The 19,825-nt window shown below is 44.0% G+C and overlaps 1 protein-coding gene across 6 annotated transcripts in view; it reads right to left on the bottom strand.

The window, feature by feature from the left end:
* Window positions 1–6,971: 6,971 nt before the first annotated feature.
* The window catches only part of specc1 (sperm antigen with calponin homology and coiled-coil domains 1), a 93,982-nt gene continuing 81,128 nt past the window's right edge, over window positions 6,972–19,825 (bottom strand). For 4 of the 6 annotated variants that reach the window (XM_072590127.1, XM_072590128.1, XM_072590129.1 and 1 more), the window contains 2 exons: window positions 11,473–11,615; window positions 10,330–10,528 (listed from right to left, as the gene is read on the bottom strand). In XM_072590127.1, coding sequence (XP_072446228.1) covers window positions 10,419–10,528; window positions 11,473–11,615 — 253 coding nt within the window. In that variant the 3' untranslated portion in view covers window positions 10,330–10,418. Of the gene's footprint in view, window positions 7,061–10,078; window positions 10,171–10,329; window positions 10,529–11,472; window positions 11,616–19,825 lie in introns of those variants that run through there. The other 2 variants (XM_072590131.1, XM_072590132.1) reach the window with 2 other exon arrangements.

The following is a 19,825-nucleotide window of genomic DNA, read 5'->3' as shown; positions in this document are numbered from 1 at the left end:
GCAGAGGACCCAGAACTGATCCCTGCAGAACTTCACTTGTAACTGGACTCCATGCTGAATATTTACCATCTACCACCACTCTCTGACTTCGACCGGTTAGCCAGTTTTCTATCCAATTGGCCAAATTTCCCTCTATCCCATGCCTCCTGACTTTCCGCATAAGCCTACCATGGGGAACCTTATCAAATGCCTTACTAAAATCCATGTACACTACATCCACCGCTCTACCCTCATCCACATGCTTGGTCACCTCCTCGAAGAATTCAATAAGACTTGTAAGGCAAGACCTACCCTTCACAAATCCGTGCTGGCTGTCCCTAATCAAGCAGTGTCTTTCCAGATACTCGTAAATCCTATCCCTCAGTACCCTTTCCATTACTTTGCCTACCACAGAAGTAAGACTAACTGGCCTGTAATTCCCGGGGTTATCCCTATTCCCTTTTTTGAACAGGGGCACAACATTCGCTACTCTCCAGTCCCCTGGTACCACCCCAGTTGCCAGTGAAGACGAGAAGATCATTGCCAACGGTACTGCAATTTCCTCTCTTGCTTCCCACATAATCCTAGGATATATCCCGTCAGGCCCGGGGGACATGTCTATCCTCAAGTTGTTCAAAATGTCCAACACATCTTCCTTCCTAACAGGTATCTCTTCTAGCTTATCAGTCCGTTTCACACTCTCCTCTTCAACAATACGGTCCCTTTCGTTCGTAAATACTGAAGAGAAGTACTTGTTCAAGACCTCTCCTATCTCTTCCGACTCAATACACAGTCTCCCACTACTGTCCTTGATCAGACCTACCCTCGTTCTCGTCATTCTCAGGTTTCTCACATACGCATAGAATGCCTTGGGGTTATCCTTGATCCTATCCGCCAGGAATTTTTCATGCCCTCTCTTAGCTCTCCTAATCCCTTTCTTCAGGTCCCTTCTGGCTATCCTGTATCCCTCCACTGCTCTGTCTGCACCTTGTTTCCTCAACCTTATGTAAGCCTCCTTCTTCCTCTTTACTAGACATTCAACCTCCCTCGTCAACCAAGGCTCCCTCACACGACCATTTCTTTCCTGCCTGATGGGTACATACATATCAAGGACACGTCGTATCTGCTCCTTGAAAAAGTTCCACATTTCCACCAGATCCTTCCCTGACAGCCTATGCTCCCAACGTATGCTCCTCAAATCCTGTCTTACAGCATCGTAATTTCCCTTCCCCCAATTGTAAAAACTTCCTTGTTGTGCGTACCTATCTCTCTCCATAACCAAGGTGAAAGTCACAGAATTGTGGTCACCATCACCAAAATGTTCACCCACTAACAAGCCCACCACTTGTCCTGGTTCATTACCGAGTACCAAATCCAATATGGCCTCCCCTCTGGTTGGACAATCTACATACTGCGTTAGAAAAGCTTCCTGGACACACTGCACAAACACTGCCCCATCCAATCTACTTGATCTAAAGAGCTTCCAATCAATATTTGGGAAGTTGAAGTCGCCCATGACTACGACCCTGTGGCTTCTGCACCTTTCCAAAATCTGTTTCCCAATCTGTTTCTCCACATCTCTGCTGCTATTGGGGGGCCTATAATAAACACCCAACAAGGTGACTGCACCTTTCCTATTTCTGACTTCAGCCCATACTACATCCAAAGGCAGATCCCCCTCAAACTTCCTTTCTGCAGCCGTTATACCATTTCTAATTAGCAATGCCACCCCCCCCCCCGCCTCCTTTTTTACCACCCTCCCTAATCTTACTGAAACATCTGTAACCAGGAACCTCCAACAGCCATTCCTGTCCCTCATCTATCCATGTTTCCGTGATGGCCACAACATCGTAGTCCCAGGTACCGATCCACGCCTTAAGTTCACCCACCTTATTTCTGATACTCCTTGCATTGAAGTATACGCACTTGAGCCCATCTCTGTGTCCGCAAGTAGTCCCTGTCAGTGCTACCTTCTCCACAGCCTCCACTCACTGTGTAACCGTACAGAGTCAGTGTTTATTCAGCAGGGTAAGGGGCACTCACTGTGTAACCGTACAGAGTCAGGGTTTATTCAGCAGGGTAAGGGGCACTCACTGTGTAACCGTACAGAGTCAGGGTTTATTCAGCAGGGTAAGGGTCACTCACTGTGTAACTGTACAGAGTCAGTGTTTATTCAGCAGGGTAAGGGTCACTCACTGTGTAACTGTACAGAGCCAGTGTTTATTCAGCAGGGTAAGGGTCACTCACTGTGTAACCGTACAGAGTCAGGGTTTATTCAGCAGGGTAAGGGGCACTCACTGTGTAACCGTACAGAGTCAGGGTTTATTCAGCAGGGTAAGGGTCACTCACTGTGTAACTGTACAGAGTCAGTGTTTATTCAGCAGGGTAAGGGTCACTGTGTAACCGTACAGAGTCAGTGTTTATTCAGCAGGGTAAGGGTTACTCACTGAGTAACCGTACAGAGTCAGGGTTTATTCAGCAGGGTAAGGGTCACTCACTGTGTAACCGTACAGAGTCAGTGTTTATTCAGCAGGGTAAGGGTCACTCACTGTGTAACCGTACAGAGTCAGTGTTTATTCAGCAGGGTAAGGGTCACTCACTGTGTAACCGTACAGAGTCAGTGTTTATTCAGCAGGGTAAGGGTCACTCACTGTGTAACCGTACAGAGTCAGTGTTTATTCAGGGTAAGGGTCACTCATTGTGTAACCGTACAGAGTCAGTGTTTATTCAGCAGGGTAAGGGTCACTCACTGTGTAACTGTACAGAATCAGTGTTTATTCAGCAGGGTAAGGGTCACTCACTGTGTAACTGTACAGAGTCAGTGTTTATTCAGCAGGGTAAGGGTCACTCACTGTGTAACTGTACAGAGACTGTATTTATTCCGCAGGGTAAGGGTCACTCACTGTGTAACCGTACAGAGTCAGGGTTTATTCAGCAGGGTAAGGGTCACTCACTGTGTAACTGTACAGAGTCAGTGTTTATTCAGCAGGGTAAGGGTCACTCATTGTGTAACTGTACAGAGTCAGGGTTTATTTAGCAGGGTAAGGGTCACTCACTGTGTAACTGTACTGAGTCAGTATTTATTCAGCAGGGTAAGGGTCACTCACTATGTAACTGTACTGAGTCAGTATTTATTCAGCAGGGTAAGGGTCACTCACTGTGTAACTGTACAGAGACTGTATTTATTCAGCAGGGTAAGGGTCACTCACTGTGTAACCGTACAGAGTCAGGGTTTATTCAGCAGGGTAAAGGTCACTGTGTAACTGTACAGAGTCAGTGTTTATTCAGCAGGGTAAGGGTCACTCACTGTGTAACCATACAGAGTCAGTGTTTATTCAGCAGGGTAAGGGTCACTCACTGTGTAACCGTACAGAGTCAGTGTTTATTCAGCAGGGTAAGGGTCACTCACTGTGTAACCATACAGAGTCAGTGTTTATTCAGCAGGGTAAGGGTCACTCACTGTGTAACTGTACAGAATCAGTGTTTATTCAGCAGGGTAAGGGTCACTCACTGTGTAACCGTACAGAGTCAGTGTTTATTCAGCAGGGTAAGGGTCACTCACTGTGTAACTGTACAGAGTCAGTGTTTATTCAGCAGGGTAAGGGTCACTCACTGTGTAACTGTACAGAGTCAGTGTTTATTCAGCAGGGTAAGGGTCACTCACTGTGTAACTGTACAGAGTCAGTGTTTATTCAGGGTAAGGGTCACTCACTGTGTAACCGTACGGTGTCAGTGTTTATTTAGGGCTCGGGTTACTCCTTATTATGGCTGCAATTGTGGACTTTACCACCGTCCTCATTTCCCTTCTCCCCACCTTATCCCAGTTCCAACATTCCGGCATCTCCCTCATGACCTGTCCTACCTTCCATCTTCCTTTCTACCTAACCGCTCTATCCTCCTCTCCGACCTATCACCTTTACCCCCACCTCCATCTACCTTCTCACCTACCTTCCCCCAGACCGACCCCTCTCCCATTTATCTCTCCACCTCACCCCTCCCCACCCCCCACCCCCGGCCCACAAGCCTCATTCCTAATGAAGGGCTCTTGCCCGAAACATCGTTTCTCCTGCTCCTCGGATGCTGCCTGACCTGCTGTGCTTTTCCAGCACCACACTCTTGACTCCTTACTCCTTATCATAGCTGGGCAAACTATTAGGGTATAATCACTTGTATCTATTTATTCTTCAATAATTAATTGCTGTATCAAAGTGGAATTGATTAAAATACGATCAGGTATCAGCAGTGCATGCTCTGAGTAGTTGTCTCACTGCATAGCTTTGTGTTCTCTTCTGGCACCATTTCAGGAGTGCATGTCTTTTCGAGCCACCATACTGTCTGGCTAGTGGAATATGAGGATCTTTTCACTCAGCACTAGACAAAGGGATGAGAAAACACTGACACTCAACACTGACAAAACAACTGTATGCATCATCCTATGTGAGTGCATGAGCTTGCTTAGTGCAAGGAAATTGTCCTGCACCTGTAGTTGGCACATGGCACCAGACCACAGGGCAGCTCTCTCACTTGATAGAAATGACTGGTTCATCCTGAGGATTACCACACCTCAACCAAGCGGAGCAGTTGCGAAGGAGAGTCCTTCATGCTAACCTCAAAGGGCATTGGGAATTAAACATTGCTCAACATTGCAAACCAGCTATCCAGCAAACTGTGCTAACTGAGCCACACTACATCTGGCTATACCCATGTTAATAGGGAAAGAATTACAGGAATTTGACCCAGTGCCAGTTAAATATTGGCAAGTTATTTCCATTTCACCAAGATGGCAAGTGAATTGGAGGGAATTCTGAAGTGATGATACTCCTATCGTTTGCTGCTGTGTCTGTCTTTCTGGATGGCTACCATCATTGGGATGGAAAGTACTGTTAAGAAGCCTCAGTGCAGTGCTTCAGTTCATCTTGTAGATGGTGCACGCTGTTGGCACCGTAGAGTAAAGGTGGGTGAATGTTGAAATTGGTGAATCTGATAATCGATCAGTAGATGTTTTATCCAAGATGGTGTCAAGTTTCGAGTGTTATTGAAGCTGCAGTCATTCAGACCAGTGGGAAGGATTTCATCACACTCCTGACTTGTGTCTTGTGGACAGTAGACAGGCTTTAGGAAGTCAGGATTTCTAGCCTCTGACCTGTTTCTGTAGTCATTGCATTTATATGGCTGGTTTAGTTGAGTTTCTGGTCAGTAGTATCCTCAGTAATGAGAATACCATTGAATGGCAAAAGGTGATGCTTAAATGCTCTCTTGCTGAGATAGCTTTGCCTGGCTCTTGTGTGGCAAGAAAATTTTTTCTACTTGTCAACTCAAGCCTAGATATTATCCAGATCTTGCTGCATTTAAATATGGACTCCTGCAGTATCTGAGGAGTCATGAATGATACTGAACATTGTTTAATCATCAGCAAACGTCCCAATTTCTGCCTTATGATGAAGGGAAGGACATTGATCAAACAGCTGAAGATGGTTGGGCCTAGGATACTACCCAGAGGAACTCATACAGAGATGTCCTCAGACTGACCTCAGTTTACTTTGTGTGTTTTTGTTGCTTGATGGAGTTATTGAGCTTTTTAAAATGAATCCTGGAGAAGACAGGAAATGCTTTGGCTCTTGGCTTGGGCTAACAGTCTGACAACTGTCTGATTTAAAACTGCTCACTCGATCCAAGGAAGTTCCTGTCAGTAAAGAGAACAATGAACAGCAACAGCAACAATGAGAACAACAAAGAAAACTCTCAACTTGTAATAGAGCACGGTGAAAGCAGGTCAGGTTTTAGTCAGGTTTTGAAAATAATTCTCTCCAGGATAAACATCGATGTTTCATTGTCAACATTAATAACATTCAGCTGCGTGAATACAAAGAATATGTGGAATCATCAATGAAAGGTCGTAGGTGACCAACCCAGTTTAATACAGCATTACACAGTAAGAGCCAGCTCCTTCGGGAACTGCATCCCAGTGAGAGACAGCCCCTTCGGGAACTGTATCCCAGTGAGAGACAGCCCCTTCGGGAACTGCATCCCAGTGAGAGACAGCCCCTTCGGGAACTGCATCCCAGTGAGAGACAGCCCCTTGGGGAACTGCATCCCAGTGAGAGACAGCCCCTTCGGGAACTGCATCCCAGTGAGAGACAGCCCCTTCGGGAACTGCATCCCAGTGAGAGTCAGCATCTTCGGGAACTGCATCCCAGTGATAGACAGCCCCTTTGGGAACTGCATCCCAGTGAGAGACAGCCCCTTCGGGAACTGCATCCCAGTGAGAGTCAGCCCCTTCGGGAACTGCATCCCAGTGAGAGACAGCCCCTTCGGGAACTGCATCCCAGTGAGAGTCAGCCCCTTCAGGAACTGTATCCCAGTGAGAGACAGCCCCTTCGGGAACTGCATCCCAGTGAGAGACAGCCCCTTCCGGAACTGTATCCCAGTGAGAGACAGCACCTTCGGGAACTGTATCCCAGTGAGAGACAGCCCCTTCGGGAAATGTATCCCAGTGAGAGTCAGCCCCTTCGGGAACTGCATCCCAGTGAGAGACAGCCCCTTCGGGAACTGCATCCCAGTGAGAGTCAGCCCCTTCAGGAACTGTATCCCAGTGAGAGACAGCCCCTTCGGGAACTGCATCCCAGTGAGAGACAGCCCCTTCCGGAACTGTATCCCAGTGAGAGACAGCACCTTCGGGAACTGTATCCCAGTGAGAGACAGCCCCTTCGGGAAATGTATCCCAGTGAGAGTCAGCCCCTTCGGGAACTGTATCCCAGTGAGAGTCAGCCCCTTCGGGAACTGTATCCCAGTGAGAGACAGCCCCTTCGGGAACTGTATCCCAGTGAGAGTGATCTCTTTCAACAGAAAATACATTTAGAATAATCTCTGAATTGAGAATCAGGATTTGAAGTGCTCTCGATTTTGATCTACCGTTTTACTTCAGTTCTTAACACATTCTGCAATTAATGGAGTGACAAATCAATGAATTACTCCAGTCAATACAACAGCTCCTGCTACCTGAAAGTGGCAGTTTGGATTGGGATTCACGCTCTTGAATGATGGGCCTGGCAATGCCTGATGGTCCTGAGGTCAAGTGTCGCTGTAAGGTTAAAACAAATGTTATGTTGATGAATTCCCTGTGACGTGGAACTCACAGCCCTTTCAGTAGAATTAGTGAAATTCACTGGGTGCCTATGTTACAGCACACTGGCCCTTTGTCACTGCCTATTAAGAATATAGACCCGATACCACTATTACAGAGTACATATCCCCAGTCACTAAATGTTCATAGTCATAGAGTCACAGAAATGTACAGCATAGAAACAGACTCTTCAGTCCAACCCGTCCATGCCGACCAGATATCCCAACCTAATCTAGTCCCACCTGCCTGCACCCGGCCCATATCCCTTGAAACGCTTCCTATTCATATACCCAATTGTTGTTTAAATGTTGTAACTGTACCAGCCTCCACCACTTCCTCTGGCAGCTCATTCCATACACATACCACCCTCTGCGTGAAAAAAATGCACCTTAGGTCTCTTTTTTAACTTTCCCCTCTCATCCTAAACCTATGCCCTCTAGTTCTGGACTCCCTGACCCCAGGGAAAAGACTTTGTCCATTTATCCTATCCATGCCCCTCATGATTTTATAAACCTCTATAAGGTAACCCCTCAGCCTCCGATGCTCCAGGGAAAACAGCCTCAGCCTGTTCAGCCTCTCCCTGTAGCTCAAATCCTCCAACCCTGGCAACATCCTTGTAAATCTTTTCTGAACCCTTTCAAGTTTCCTATCTTTCCGATAAGAAGGAGACCAGAATTGCACACAATATTCCAACAGTGGCCTAAACCAATGTCCTGTACAGCCGTAACATGACCTCCCAACTCGTGTACTCAATATTCTGACCAATAAAGGAAAACATACCAAACACCTTCTTCACTATCCTATCGACCTGCGACTCCACTTTCAAGGAGCTATGAACCTGCACTCCAAGGTCTTTTTGTTCAGCAACACTCCCTAGGACCTTACCATTAAGTGTATAAGTCCTGCTAAGATTTGCTTTCTCAAAATGCAGCACCTCGCATTTACCTGAATTAAACTCCATCTGCCACTTCTCAGCCCATTGGCCCATCTGATCAAGATCCTGTTGTAATCTGAGGTAACCCTCTTCACTGTCCACTACACCTCCAATTTTGGTGTCATCTGCAAACTTGTTAACTATACCACCTATACTCACATACAAATCGTGTCTCTAAATAATGAAAAGTAATGGACCCAGCACCAATCCTTGTGGCACTCCACTGATTACAGGCTTCCAGAACCTCAGTCACTTTTACAGAATATAGAAACCCAGTCACTTTCTAATAGAGAATATAGGCCCTCCATCACTATTACAGAGTACAGACCGTCAGTCATTATTACAGACTCTCTGCCCCACTCTCCCTTTATGTTGTCACTATTATGAGAAACAACACATCGTCTTTATGTTTGGCTTTTAACAAATCTTCAGTCTTAAGATTCAGTTCAAGCTTCATATCATAACCATTACTCTCTCTCATTCAGATACCGCTGTTTCACATTTTCAACTTTTCATTCATTCCTTACATAGAGTCATAGAGAAGTATAGCATTGAAACAGACCTTTCTGTCCAACTTGTCCATGTTGACAAGGAATCCATAACCTAATCTAGTCCTATTTGCCAGCACTTGGTCCATATCCCTCTAAATCCTTCCTATTCATATACCCATCCAGATGCCTTTTAAATGCTGTAATTGTACCAGCCTCCACCACTTCCTCTGGCAGCTCATTCCATACACACACCAACTCTGCATGAAAAAGTTGCCACTTAAGTCCCTTTTAAATCTTTCCTCTTTCACCCTAAACCCTCTAGAGAATTACTGGAATTTCTTAGCAGGTCAGGCAGCCTTTGTAACAGACAGATTTCTGATTGCGGGTGTGACCTCAGCTGAATGCTGATTTCTTTCCTTGTCCCGCTAAAATCTTGTATGGTCTTACACCATCCCATACACCATTTACTTAACCTTTCCAGCTATCCACCCTCTCACAATGCTTTTCTTTCTTTATATCCTGTCATTCTTCCTTTATATCTCTCTGTATTTTCTAAAATCTGTTACATATCGAACTTTTTTGAGGAGACTGAGTGGGGTCTGATTGAGGTGTACAAAGTTCTGAGGGCCACAGATAGAGTGGATAGAGAGAAACCTTTCCACTGAGTAGAGGGGTCAATAACCAGGGACACAGTTTTAAGATAAGAAGAAGAAAGTTTAGAGAGAATTTAAGGAAAAGGTCTTCAGCCAGAGTGTCTAGTATCTGCAACTCACTATCTGAAAGAAGGGTTGAGGCAGGAAGCCTCAGAAATGTAAGAGCTATTCACATCATAACCACCTGATGAAGGAGCAGCGCTCCAAAAGCTAGAGCTTCCAACAAAAACCTGTTGGACTATAACCTGATGTTGTGCGATTTTTAACTCTATTCAGAATAACACTTGAAATAACATAACATTCAAGGACACTGGCAAAGTGCTGGAAAATAGGATTAGAGTAGATGGAGGTTTGGTGACTGGACACGATGGACTGAAGGGCCTCTTTCTGAGCTATAAAAGACAATAATTCTTTCCAGCTCTTACGAAAAGTCACAGATCAGAAACATTAACTCTATATCACTCTCCAACAGTGCTGCTGAGAATTTTCTGTTTTTATTTCACTTTGCCTGCATCTGCAATATTTTGCAGTTGGCACTTCCTCAAATACTGTGAACCATTTTAATCACATTCTAGTTAATCTGTCCCAACTGTAACTTCTTGATGTATCAACATCTCGTGAAGGAAGTGACAAGTGTAAGATCAGAGGCAATCCTTCAGCCTCAAGTCTTTATTCTGAGCAGCTAGTGGAGCAACATTCAAACAGTAACAAAATCAGAGCAGTCACAGTTAACACCAAAATGCCCTCAGCCAGGATTTCACTCAGCTTGGATTAACAGTCAGGTTAATTACCAGGTTCACAGCCCTGCTCTGAAAAATATCAGTAGACAAGATCTAAACGCAGCCATCTTTAAGTAATCATTAACGTTTTGAGAAGTCCAATGTACGATGTGGAACCCCTTGTAGTTAGAGTACAATCGAGTGAGTTAACGTCCAGCTCCTCCATCACCAGGAGATTTGTCACCAGTACAAACTGAAAAAACTGCAGGTGCTGTAAATCAGAAACAAAAACAGAATTTGCTGAAAATGCTCAGCAGGTCTGGCAGCTTCTGTGAAGAGAAATCAGAGTTACCAGTTCAAGTCCGGTGACCATTCTTCAGGGCTTTTTTTCAGGTCACTCAACCTAAAACGTTAACTTTGATTTCTCTCCACAGATGCTGCAGACCTGCTGAGCTTCTGAAATTTGTTCCCAGTGTGTGAGCAGGAACCCTGGGATTTGGGAATCCTGGTGTAAGTCAGTCATACTGAGGCCCACCTGTATGGGTGACACAGCAACAGCAGGAGGGATCTTGCCAATGAGGAAACTTCGAACACCGGTCCAATATGTGACGAGAAACCACTGCCTGCTTCTGCAAGATATATATTCACTGAAAGATTGGAACACAGCCCTTAGGACAATTCACCCACAGCCCAAAACATGACTTTTTTGGCATAAGGGTCATGGGAATCAATCACCCAAAGTGCCTCTCATTGCAAACCACTGGCTGCGTCAACACGGCGGAAAATAAGGTGCAACAGGAAGGAATCACTGAGAGTGACAGGTACAGGAGGAGAAAAAAGTGAGAAATTTGGGGACAGAAAAATGCCCACCAAGAATAATAGAGAGAGAGAGTCAGCAAGCCCAAAAATAGAGAGATGTGGATTTGGGGAATAAGGAGAGCAGGGAGTACAGGAGAGTGAGCTGATTTGGAGAGGGTGAATTGGGGGAAAAGAGGTAAAAGGAGGGGAAGAGAGGGTGAGGGAAGAAGAGGAGGGGAAAAGAGAGAGCAAATGGATGGAAGAGAGAGGGCAGATCGGGGAAAGAGGGTGAATGGGGGAAAGAGAAGGTAAGGAAGAAGAGAGAGGGTAAAGTGAAAGAAATAGAACAAATGGGGGGAAAGAGAGGGCGATGGGGTAAATAATGGTAACAGAGAAGAGAGAGAGAAAGTGAGGAAGAGAGGGCAAGTGGGGGGAGGGGGTAAAAGTGGATGAAAAAGTGATTGGGGGAAAAGAGAGGGGGAATGGAAGACTCATAGCTATGATATATACAACAACTATTAATATCTTTGAAACAAATTATTTGTTAACATATCTTCATTAGTTCTGTTGTTCAATAATTTATTTGTTAAATCATCTAGTCGTTGAGCAGGAATCCACTATAGCCACAGATATTAAGCTGGCAAATTACAGCCAAACTAGTCACAACTAACATAACTAGTTATCTTAGTGATAAACAGTTGAAATATTTTGCACAGATGAGAAAATCTCACCCATACACACTCTGTCTGGGAATATGAACAGATAATCACAATACCTGGCTGCAAGCTGTCGAAGGATTTGATAAGTGCCCTGACTTTGAAAGAAATTTCTGGAGGCATTTGACCGATCTTCCTTCTCTGCCACAGAACCTCTGTGGCCCCTCTGAACTGTTCCAAAGTCAAGTCTTCATTCTTTGTCCTGAAAATGAGTTAGCATTAGAGTGAGCACAAATGATAATTATTAGAAATATTAATAATCCAATGAACGAAAACAGAAATCCTGAACAATTAGTGGATAGAATTTTTAAAATCTAAACTGAGAGCTGCCCTCTCTACGTCATAAAGTCATCAAGATGGACAGCATGGAAACAGACTCTTCAGTCCAACTCGTCCATGCCAACCAGATATTCTAAATTAATTTTGTCACATTTGCCAGCATTTGGCCCATATTCATATACCCATCCAGATGTCTTAAATATTGTCATTGGACCTATCTCCATCACCTCCTCTGGTAGCTCATTCCATACACATAACCATCTGCATGAAAAAATTGCCCCTTAGGTCCTTTTTAAATCTTTCCCCTCTCATCTTAAATCAATGCCCTCTAGTTTTGTAATCCCCTACTCTGGGTATAAGACATTGACTATTCACTCTATCCATGCCCCTCATGATTTTATAAACTTCTATTATGTCATCCCCCAGCCTCTGGTGTTCAAGAAAAATCAGCTCCAGTCTTTTGATTAGATTCCCTACAGTGTGAAAACAGGCCATTGGGCCCAACAAGTCCACACCGACCCTCCAAAGAATAACCCACCCAGACCCATTTCCCTCTGACTAATGCACCTTACGCTACGGGCAATTTAGCATGGCCAATTCACCTAACCTACACATTTTTGGATTGTGGGAGGAAACCGGAGCACCCAGAGAAAACCCACACAGACACGGGGAGGGTGTGCAAACTCCATGCAGACAGTCGCCCAAGGCTGGAATCGAACCTGGGTCCATGGTGCTGTGAGGCAGTAGTGCTAACCGCTGAGCCACCATGCCGTCTCTATTCAGCCTCTCCTCATAGCTCAAAACCTCCAACCCTGGCAACATCTTTGCAAATCTTTTCTGAACCCTTACAAGTTTATCATATTTCCTGTAGCAGGGAGACCAGAATTGCACACAATATTCCAAAAGGGCCCTAACCATTTTCCTGTACAGCTACAACATGATCTCCCAACTCCTATACTCAATGTACTGACCAATCAAGGCAAGTGTGCCAAATGCCTTCTTTACTACCCTATCTACTTGCAACTCCACATCCATGGAACGATGAACGTCTCTTTGTTCAGGTAACACTCCCCAGGACCTTACCATTAAGTGTATACGTCCTGCCCTAATTTGTCATCTGAAAATGCAGCACCTTACATTTATCTAAATTAATCTCCATCTGCCACTCCTCAGCCCATTGGCCTATCTGATCAAGATCCCATTGTAATCTGAGGTAACCATCTTCGTTGTCCACTACACCTCCAATTTTGGTGTCATCTGTAAACTTATTAACCGTACCTCCTATGTTCACATCCAAATACTTTATATAAATGACAAAAAGTGTCTGACCATGAAGGAACATTAAATAAACTGCTAAGTTAACGTTGAATGACTTTCCTCAACTCAGGATCAGAACACAAATGTCTCAAAGTGACCTGGAGGATCCCTGAGACCACAGGCTGGGAGTTATGTCTCGTGCCCATGATAATCTCGCAGAGCAAACATTAATTACCTTTGGAGAGAAAGCAACCTCTTTCAACATTAATAGCTGTACAATGGGAGGGAGGCAAGGGGCAAAAACCGGAAAACTCAAGGTTTAAGGGTAAGAATAAGAGCGGTGTCAGGGGCAAGGGTTACAGGATTGAATAGAAATCTGTTTTGCCTGAGTTACAATATATTCTTTTTGTTGAAGGCACCACCAATTTCCCTGCAACATAAGAGACAAATGCAGAAATATTTTGGGGAGCTGATTTACCTTTTAGGAATTCCTCTGAGCTCACTCAGAACTCAGGCTGTAACTACAAGGATTTGATCTGCAACTTCTCAAATCCATTTCCCTTCACTGAGAAGTAGCATTCACTAACAGCACAGACAACCTCAGTATCACACCACCTGCTCCAACCCAGGACTGTTCAAAATTGTCACCAATAAGATATGAAAGGGACCATCAGTTGTTTAAAACAAAACTATACTTTCTTTATTAACTTTGAAATGGAAACAAAATCAGAAATTGCTAGAGAAGCTCTGGCACTATCAGTGAAGAGAAAGCAAATTTAATATTTCGGGTCCAGTGACCCTTCTTCAGAACTTGCAAAATTAATTTAAAATGGTATTGGCTGGACTAATTACTGGTACAGATCACATGATGCATAAGTTAATTTTAGAAACTGCCAACAGAACAAACTAAATCAACCTCCTATTTCGCACCTATAATTGAATGGGAGTGTGTGAGAGTGAGGGTGAGAGTGTGTCTGAGAGTGTGAATGAGAGTATGTGTGAGAACGTGTGAAAATGTGTGAGAACATGTGACAGTGTGAGAATAAGTATGTGAGAGCATGACAGACTGTGTCAGAGAAACTGTCTCTGTGTGTGTGCGTGTGCGTGTGTGTGTGTCTATCTGTCTGTGTGTCTGAGAGTGAGTAACTGTGTGAATAAGAGTGTGATATGAGAGTGTGACAGTAAGTCTGTGCGTGTGTGTGAATGTGGTCACACATGAGCAACAGCGAGTATATATTGTATAAACTGTACCTATTTTGTTCTGTTGATTTTGATTGTGAATTGAAATGGGAGGAGGGGGTTTTAAAAACCGAGAATTGCTGCACTTTTTACCAGCACTTACTGTCATTGCTGTTTACATGTTTTTTTGTCCAACCAGTAAATGGAGGGTGAGTTGCAGATGAACTGTGTCCAAAAGAAGGTTCAGCCACCACCAAGTTGCTGGGAGTCTGTGAAGTGGTGACCAATCAATGACAAAGACCTTCTGCCCCTGCCAACAACTTTAAGATAGGTATGAAATTATAAAGGGCATAAACAGAGTAGATAGCATTTCCTGTTGATGACCGGGGGCAGGAGGTTTAGAAGGGATGTGAGGAAACACTTTTTTTCACCAAAAGGTGGTGGGAGTGTGGAGCTCACTGCCTGTAAGGGTGGTAGAGGCAGAAACCCTCACAACATTGAAGGAGTACAGATGTGAACATCTGCAGTGCCAAGATATACAAGACTCTGGGTGACGTGCTGGGAAATGGAATTAGAATTTGGCTGCACCTGGAGTATTGTGTGCAGTTCTGGTCACCGCATTATCGGAAGGATGTGGAAGCTTTGGAAAGGGTTCAGAGGAGATTTACTAGGATATTTCCTGGTATGGAAGAGAAAGTCTTACAAGGAAAGGCTGAGGGAACTGAGGCTATTTTCGTTTGAGAGAAGGTTGAGAGGTGACTTAATCGAGTCATATAAGATAATAATAGGGTTAGATAGGGTGGATAGTGAGAGCCTTTTTCCTCGAATGGTGAAGGCCAACACAAGGGGACATAGCTTTAAATTGAGAGTGAAAGATTTAGACCAAGTGTCAGAGGTTGTTTCTTTACTCAGAGAATAGTAGGAGCGTAGAATGGCCTGCCTGCAACAGGAGTAGACTTGCTGATGTTAAGGACATTTAAATGGGCACTGGACATAGATATGAATAATAATGGAACGGTGTAGGTTTGATGGGCATCAGATTAATTTTGCAGGTCGGCACAACATCAAGGGCCAAAGGGCCTGTACTGCGCTGTAATGTTCTATATTCGAGATGGTTGTTTTTGACCGACATGGACTCGATAGACTGGAGGGCCTTTACTCTTTGCTGTTGTTCTCAATGAGTCAGTGACTCAGGGAGAGGTGAGCAGCTTGTGGAAGTGAAGGAGATAGCCAGAAGCTTTCAGAGGTCTGGAAAAGAAGGTGTTTTCTTTTTCTCTGCAGGTTAAACATCCCAGGGCAGGCCCACTAAACTGCACTACACCCATAACACCAATGTTGATTTGTGTCTGACTGTATGTGTGTATAGAGGGGAGTTTTGTAAGGTGCTTAAAGTTTTAACAAATGAAGTTATATGTCAGTGATTCATAATTATTTAGCACTAGATATTGGAGGTGATTTCCTTGGATTCCAGGAGCAGCAATGATTGTTTTATATGCTGTTTTAGAACATAGAACATTACAGAGCAGCATAGGCCCTTTGGCCTTCTCTGTTGCACTGACCTGTGAAATTTATCTGATGCCCATCTAATCTGCACTGTTCCATTATTATCCATATGTATGTCCAATGCTCATTTTAATGCCCTTACCATCCATGAGTATACTATTGTTGCAAGCAGGCCATTCCACACTCTACTACTGAGTAAAAAAACTCTACCCCGATATCTGTCCTAAAACTTACACCCCCCCCCCCCACCGATTTAAAGCTATGTCCCCTTGTGTTAGCCTTCACCATCCAAGGAAAAAGGCTTTCCCTGTCCACCCTATCTAACCCTCTGATTATCTTATATGTCTTGATTAAGTGCAACAGCCAACCATGTGGCATCTTATCAAACACCTTACTGAAGTCCATATACACCACACCAACTGCTTTACCTTCATCCACCTGTTTTGTCATCTTCTCGAAGAACTCAATAAGATTAGTGAGGCACAACCTACCCTTCACAAAATCGTGTTGACTATCCCAAATCAAATTATTCGTTTCCAGATGATTATAAATCCTAGCTCTTCTAACCTTTTCCAGCACCTTACCCACAACCGAAGTACGGCTCACTGGCCTATAATTACCAGGATTGTCCCGACTCCCCTTCTTAAACAAGGGAACGACATTTGCTGTCCTTCAATCTTCTGGCACTACACCTGTCGACAATGATGACATAAAGATCAAAGTCAAAGGCTCTGCAATCTCCACCCTGGCTTCCCAGAGAATCCAAGGATAACTCCCATCCGGCCCAGGGGACTTATCTATTTTCAGATCTTCCAAAATTGCTAAAATGTCTTCTTTGTCAACCACGATCCCATCTAATCTAGTAGCCTGTATCACCATATTCTCACCAACATTGCCCTTTTCCAATGTGAATACTGACAAAAAGTATTCATTAAGCGCTTCCTCTATGTCCTCAAATTCCACACATAACTTCCCACTATTATCTTTGATTGACCCTTATCTTATTCTAGTCATTCTTTCATTCCTGATATACCTATAGAAGACCTTAGGGTTTTCCTTGATCCTATAAATCAGGCAGTGAAGGAGCAGCGCTCTGAAAGCTAGTGCTTCCAAATAAACCTGATGGACTATAACCTGGTGTCTTGTGATTCTTAACTTTACTGTTTGAGTTCAGGTATCTCTGGACATCGGACTGCGTCTAGGAAAAATGAACAGCAAAATTCACAGCTGACCTTGGAGGAACCTGTGTGGGAAAGCTCACAGCACAGGAACATGTAAGTGCATCATTTTTAAGTATAACCTTGCTGTACATGTACAATAGTGAGTAGAGTGGGTTCTTTCTTGATTATATGTCTTATTGAGATCTGTCTCAATTAAATTTTAAAACTACAAACCAGTAGTATTAATTTAGCCCAGAGCAGTGATTTATTTTAGAGCAATAAGATGGTGCTAGTTTCTGGGTCTGTAGATTGTGAAGGAGCAAAGATGGCCTTTAGTAGAGTGTTGTGCTCTTCCTGTCGGATGTGGGAGTTTAGACAGAGTTTCCATGTTATTGATGGTTATTTCTGCAGGAAGTACCTTTGCCTGCGAATTCTAACAAATTGCATGGATCGGTTGGAGAGGCAGTTAGAGGCAATGAAGAATTTACAGGAGCTTGGGGATGTGATGGATGGCAGTTATAGGAAGGGAGGAAAGCTGCAGATACAGTCAGGTAGGTGGGTTAACACCAGGAAAGGTAGGAGGGGTGGGCAGGTACTGCAGGAGTTTCCTGTGGCTATTCCCATCTCAAACAAGTATGTTGTTTTGGAAACTTTGAGGGGTGATGGACTCTCAGGGGAATGTAGTATGAACAACTAAGTTTCTGGTACTAAAAATGTATCTAATGTAATGTGGCGTATGTCAGATTCGAAGTGATCGATTGTGATAGGGGACTCTCTAGTCAGAGGTACAGACAGACGTTCTTGCGGCTAACAGCAAGAAATCAGCATGTTGTGCTGCCTCCTTGGTGCCAGGATCAAGGATATCTTGGAGAGGTTGTGGAATGTTCTCAAAGGGGAGAGAGACCAGCAGGAGGTTGTTGTACACATTGAAACCAATAACATAGGAGAGAAAAGGATGAGAATCTGAAGGGAGAATATAGAAAGTTAAGCAGGAAGTTAAAAAGGAGGTTCTTGAGGGTAGTAATATCTGGATTACCCCCGGTGCTACGAGCTGGTGAGGGTAGGAATAAGAAGATAGAGCAGATGAGTGCATGGCTGAGGAGCTGGTGCAGGGGAGAGGGCACACATTTTTGGATCATTGGAATCTCTTGTGGGGTAGAGGTGACCTGCACAAGAAGGATTTGGAAGGGGGCTAATATACTGGCAAGGAGATTTGCTAGAGCTCCTCAGGAGGAAATAAGGTGAGGGGGTGGGACCCAGGGAGATAGTGAGGAAAGAGATCAATCTGAGACTGGTACAGTTGAGAACAGAAGCAAGTCAAACTGTCAGGGAAGGCAGATGAACTCAGGGCATGGTTAGGAACCTGGGACTGTAATATCATAGCAATTACAGAAACATGGCTCAGGGAAGGATTGGAAGCTTAATGCTCTAGGATACAAAAGCTATAGGAAGGATAGAAACGGGGGCAAGAGATGATAGAGAGTGGGTTTTTGATAAGGGATAGCATTACTTCTATACTTAGGGAGGATGTTCCTGGGAATACATCCAGGAAAGTTATTTGGGTGTAACTGAGAAATAAGAAAGTGATGATCACTTTATTGAGATTGTATTATAGACATGCCTAATAGTTAGCAGGAAATTAAGAAACAAATTTGTATGGAGTTATCTCGAAGAATAATAAGGTGGTTATGGGAGGAGATTTTAACTTTCCAAACATAGACTGGGACTGCCTTGGTGTTAAGGGTTTAGATGAAGAGGAATTTGTTAAGTGTGTACAAGATAATTTTCTGATTCAGTATGTGGATGTACCTACTAGAGAAGGTGCAAAACTTGACCTACTCTTGGGAAGTAAGGCAGGGCAGGTGACTGGGATGTCAGTGGGGGAGCACTTTGAGGCCAGCAACCATAATTCTCTTTGTTTTAAAGTAGTGATGGAAAAGGATAGACCGGGTCTAAAAGTTGAAGTTCTAAATTAGAGAAAGGCCAATTTTGACAGTATTAGGCAAGAACTTCCAAAAGTTGATTGGGGGCAGATGCTCGTAGGTAAAGGGATGGTTGGAAAATGGGAAGCCTTCAGAAATGAGATAATCAGAGTCCAGAGACAGTATATTCCTGTCAGGGTGAAAGGAAAGATTAGTAGGTATAGGGAATGCTGGATGACTAAAGAAATTGAGGGTTTGGTTAAGAAAAAGAGGGAAGCATATGTCAGGTATGGACAGTAGAGGTTGAGTGAATCCTTAGAAGAGTATTTAGGCTGTAGGAGTATATTTAAGAGGGAAATCAGGAGGGCAAAACGGGGACATGAAATAGCTTTGGCAAATAAGGTTGAGGAGAATCCAAAGGAATTTTATATATACATTAAAGACAAAAGGGTAACTAGGGAGAGAATAGGGCCCTCAAAGATCAGCAAGGCAGCCTACGTGTGGAGATGGGGGAAGATATTAAGCAAGTATTTTGCATCAGTGTTTAATGTGGAGAAGTTCATGGAAGATATAGAATGTGGGGAAATAGATTGTGACAGCTTGAAAACGTCCATATTACAGAGGAGGAAGTGCTGGATGTCTTGAAATGCATAACAGTGGATAAGTCCCCAGGACCTGATCAGGTGTACTCTATAACTCTGTGGGAAGCTAGAGAAGTGATTGCTAGGCCCCTTGCTGAGATATTTGGATCATTGATGGTCCCGGATGAGGTGCCAGAAGACTGGAGTTTGGTTAATATGGTGCCACTATTTAAGAAAGGTGATTGAGAAAAGCCAGGGAACTATAGACCGGTGAGCCTGACGTCGGTGGTGGGCAAGTTGTTGGAGGGAATCCTGAGGGACAGGATGTACATGTATTTGGAAAGGCAAGGACTGATTAGGGATAGTCAATATGGCTTTGTGTGTGGGAAATCATGTCTCACGAACCTGATTGAGTTTTTTGAAGAAGTAATGAAGAGGATTGAAGAGGGCAGACGTGGACATGATCGATATAGACTTCAGTAAGGCGTTCAGCAAGATTCCTCATGGGAGACTGGTTAGCAAGATTAGATC

This window comes from Chiloscyllium punctatum, chromosome 19, assembly GCF_047496795.1.
Source record: "Chiloscyllium punctatum isolate Juve2018m chromosome 19, sChiPun1.3, whole genome shotgun sequence".
NCBI lineage: Eukaryota > Metazoa > Chordata > Chondrichthyes > Orectolobiformes > Hemiscylliidae > Chiloscyllium > Chiloscyllium punctatum.
The sequence above is the reverse complement of the archived record's forward strand: the minus strand, read 5'-3'. Positions and strand labels throughout refer to the sequence as shown.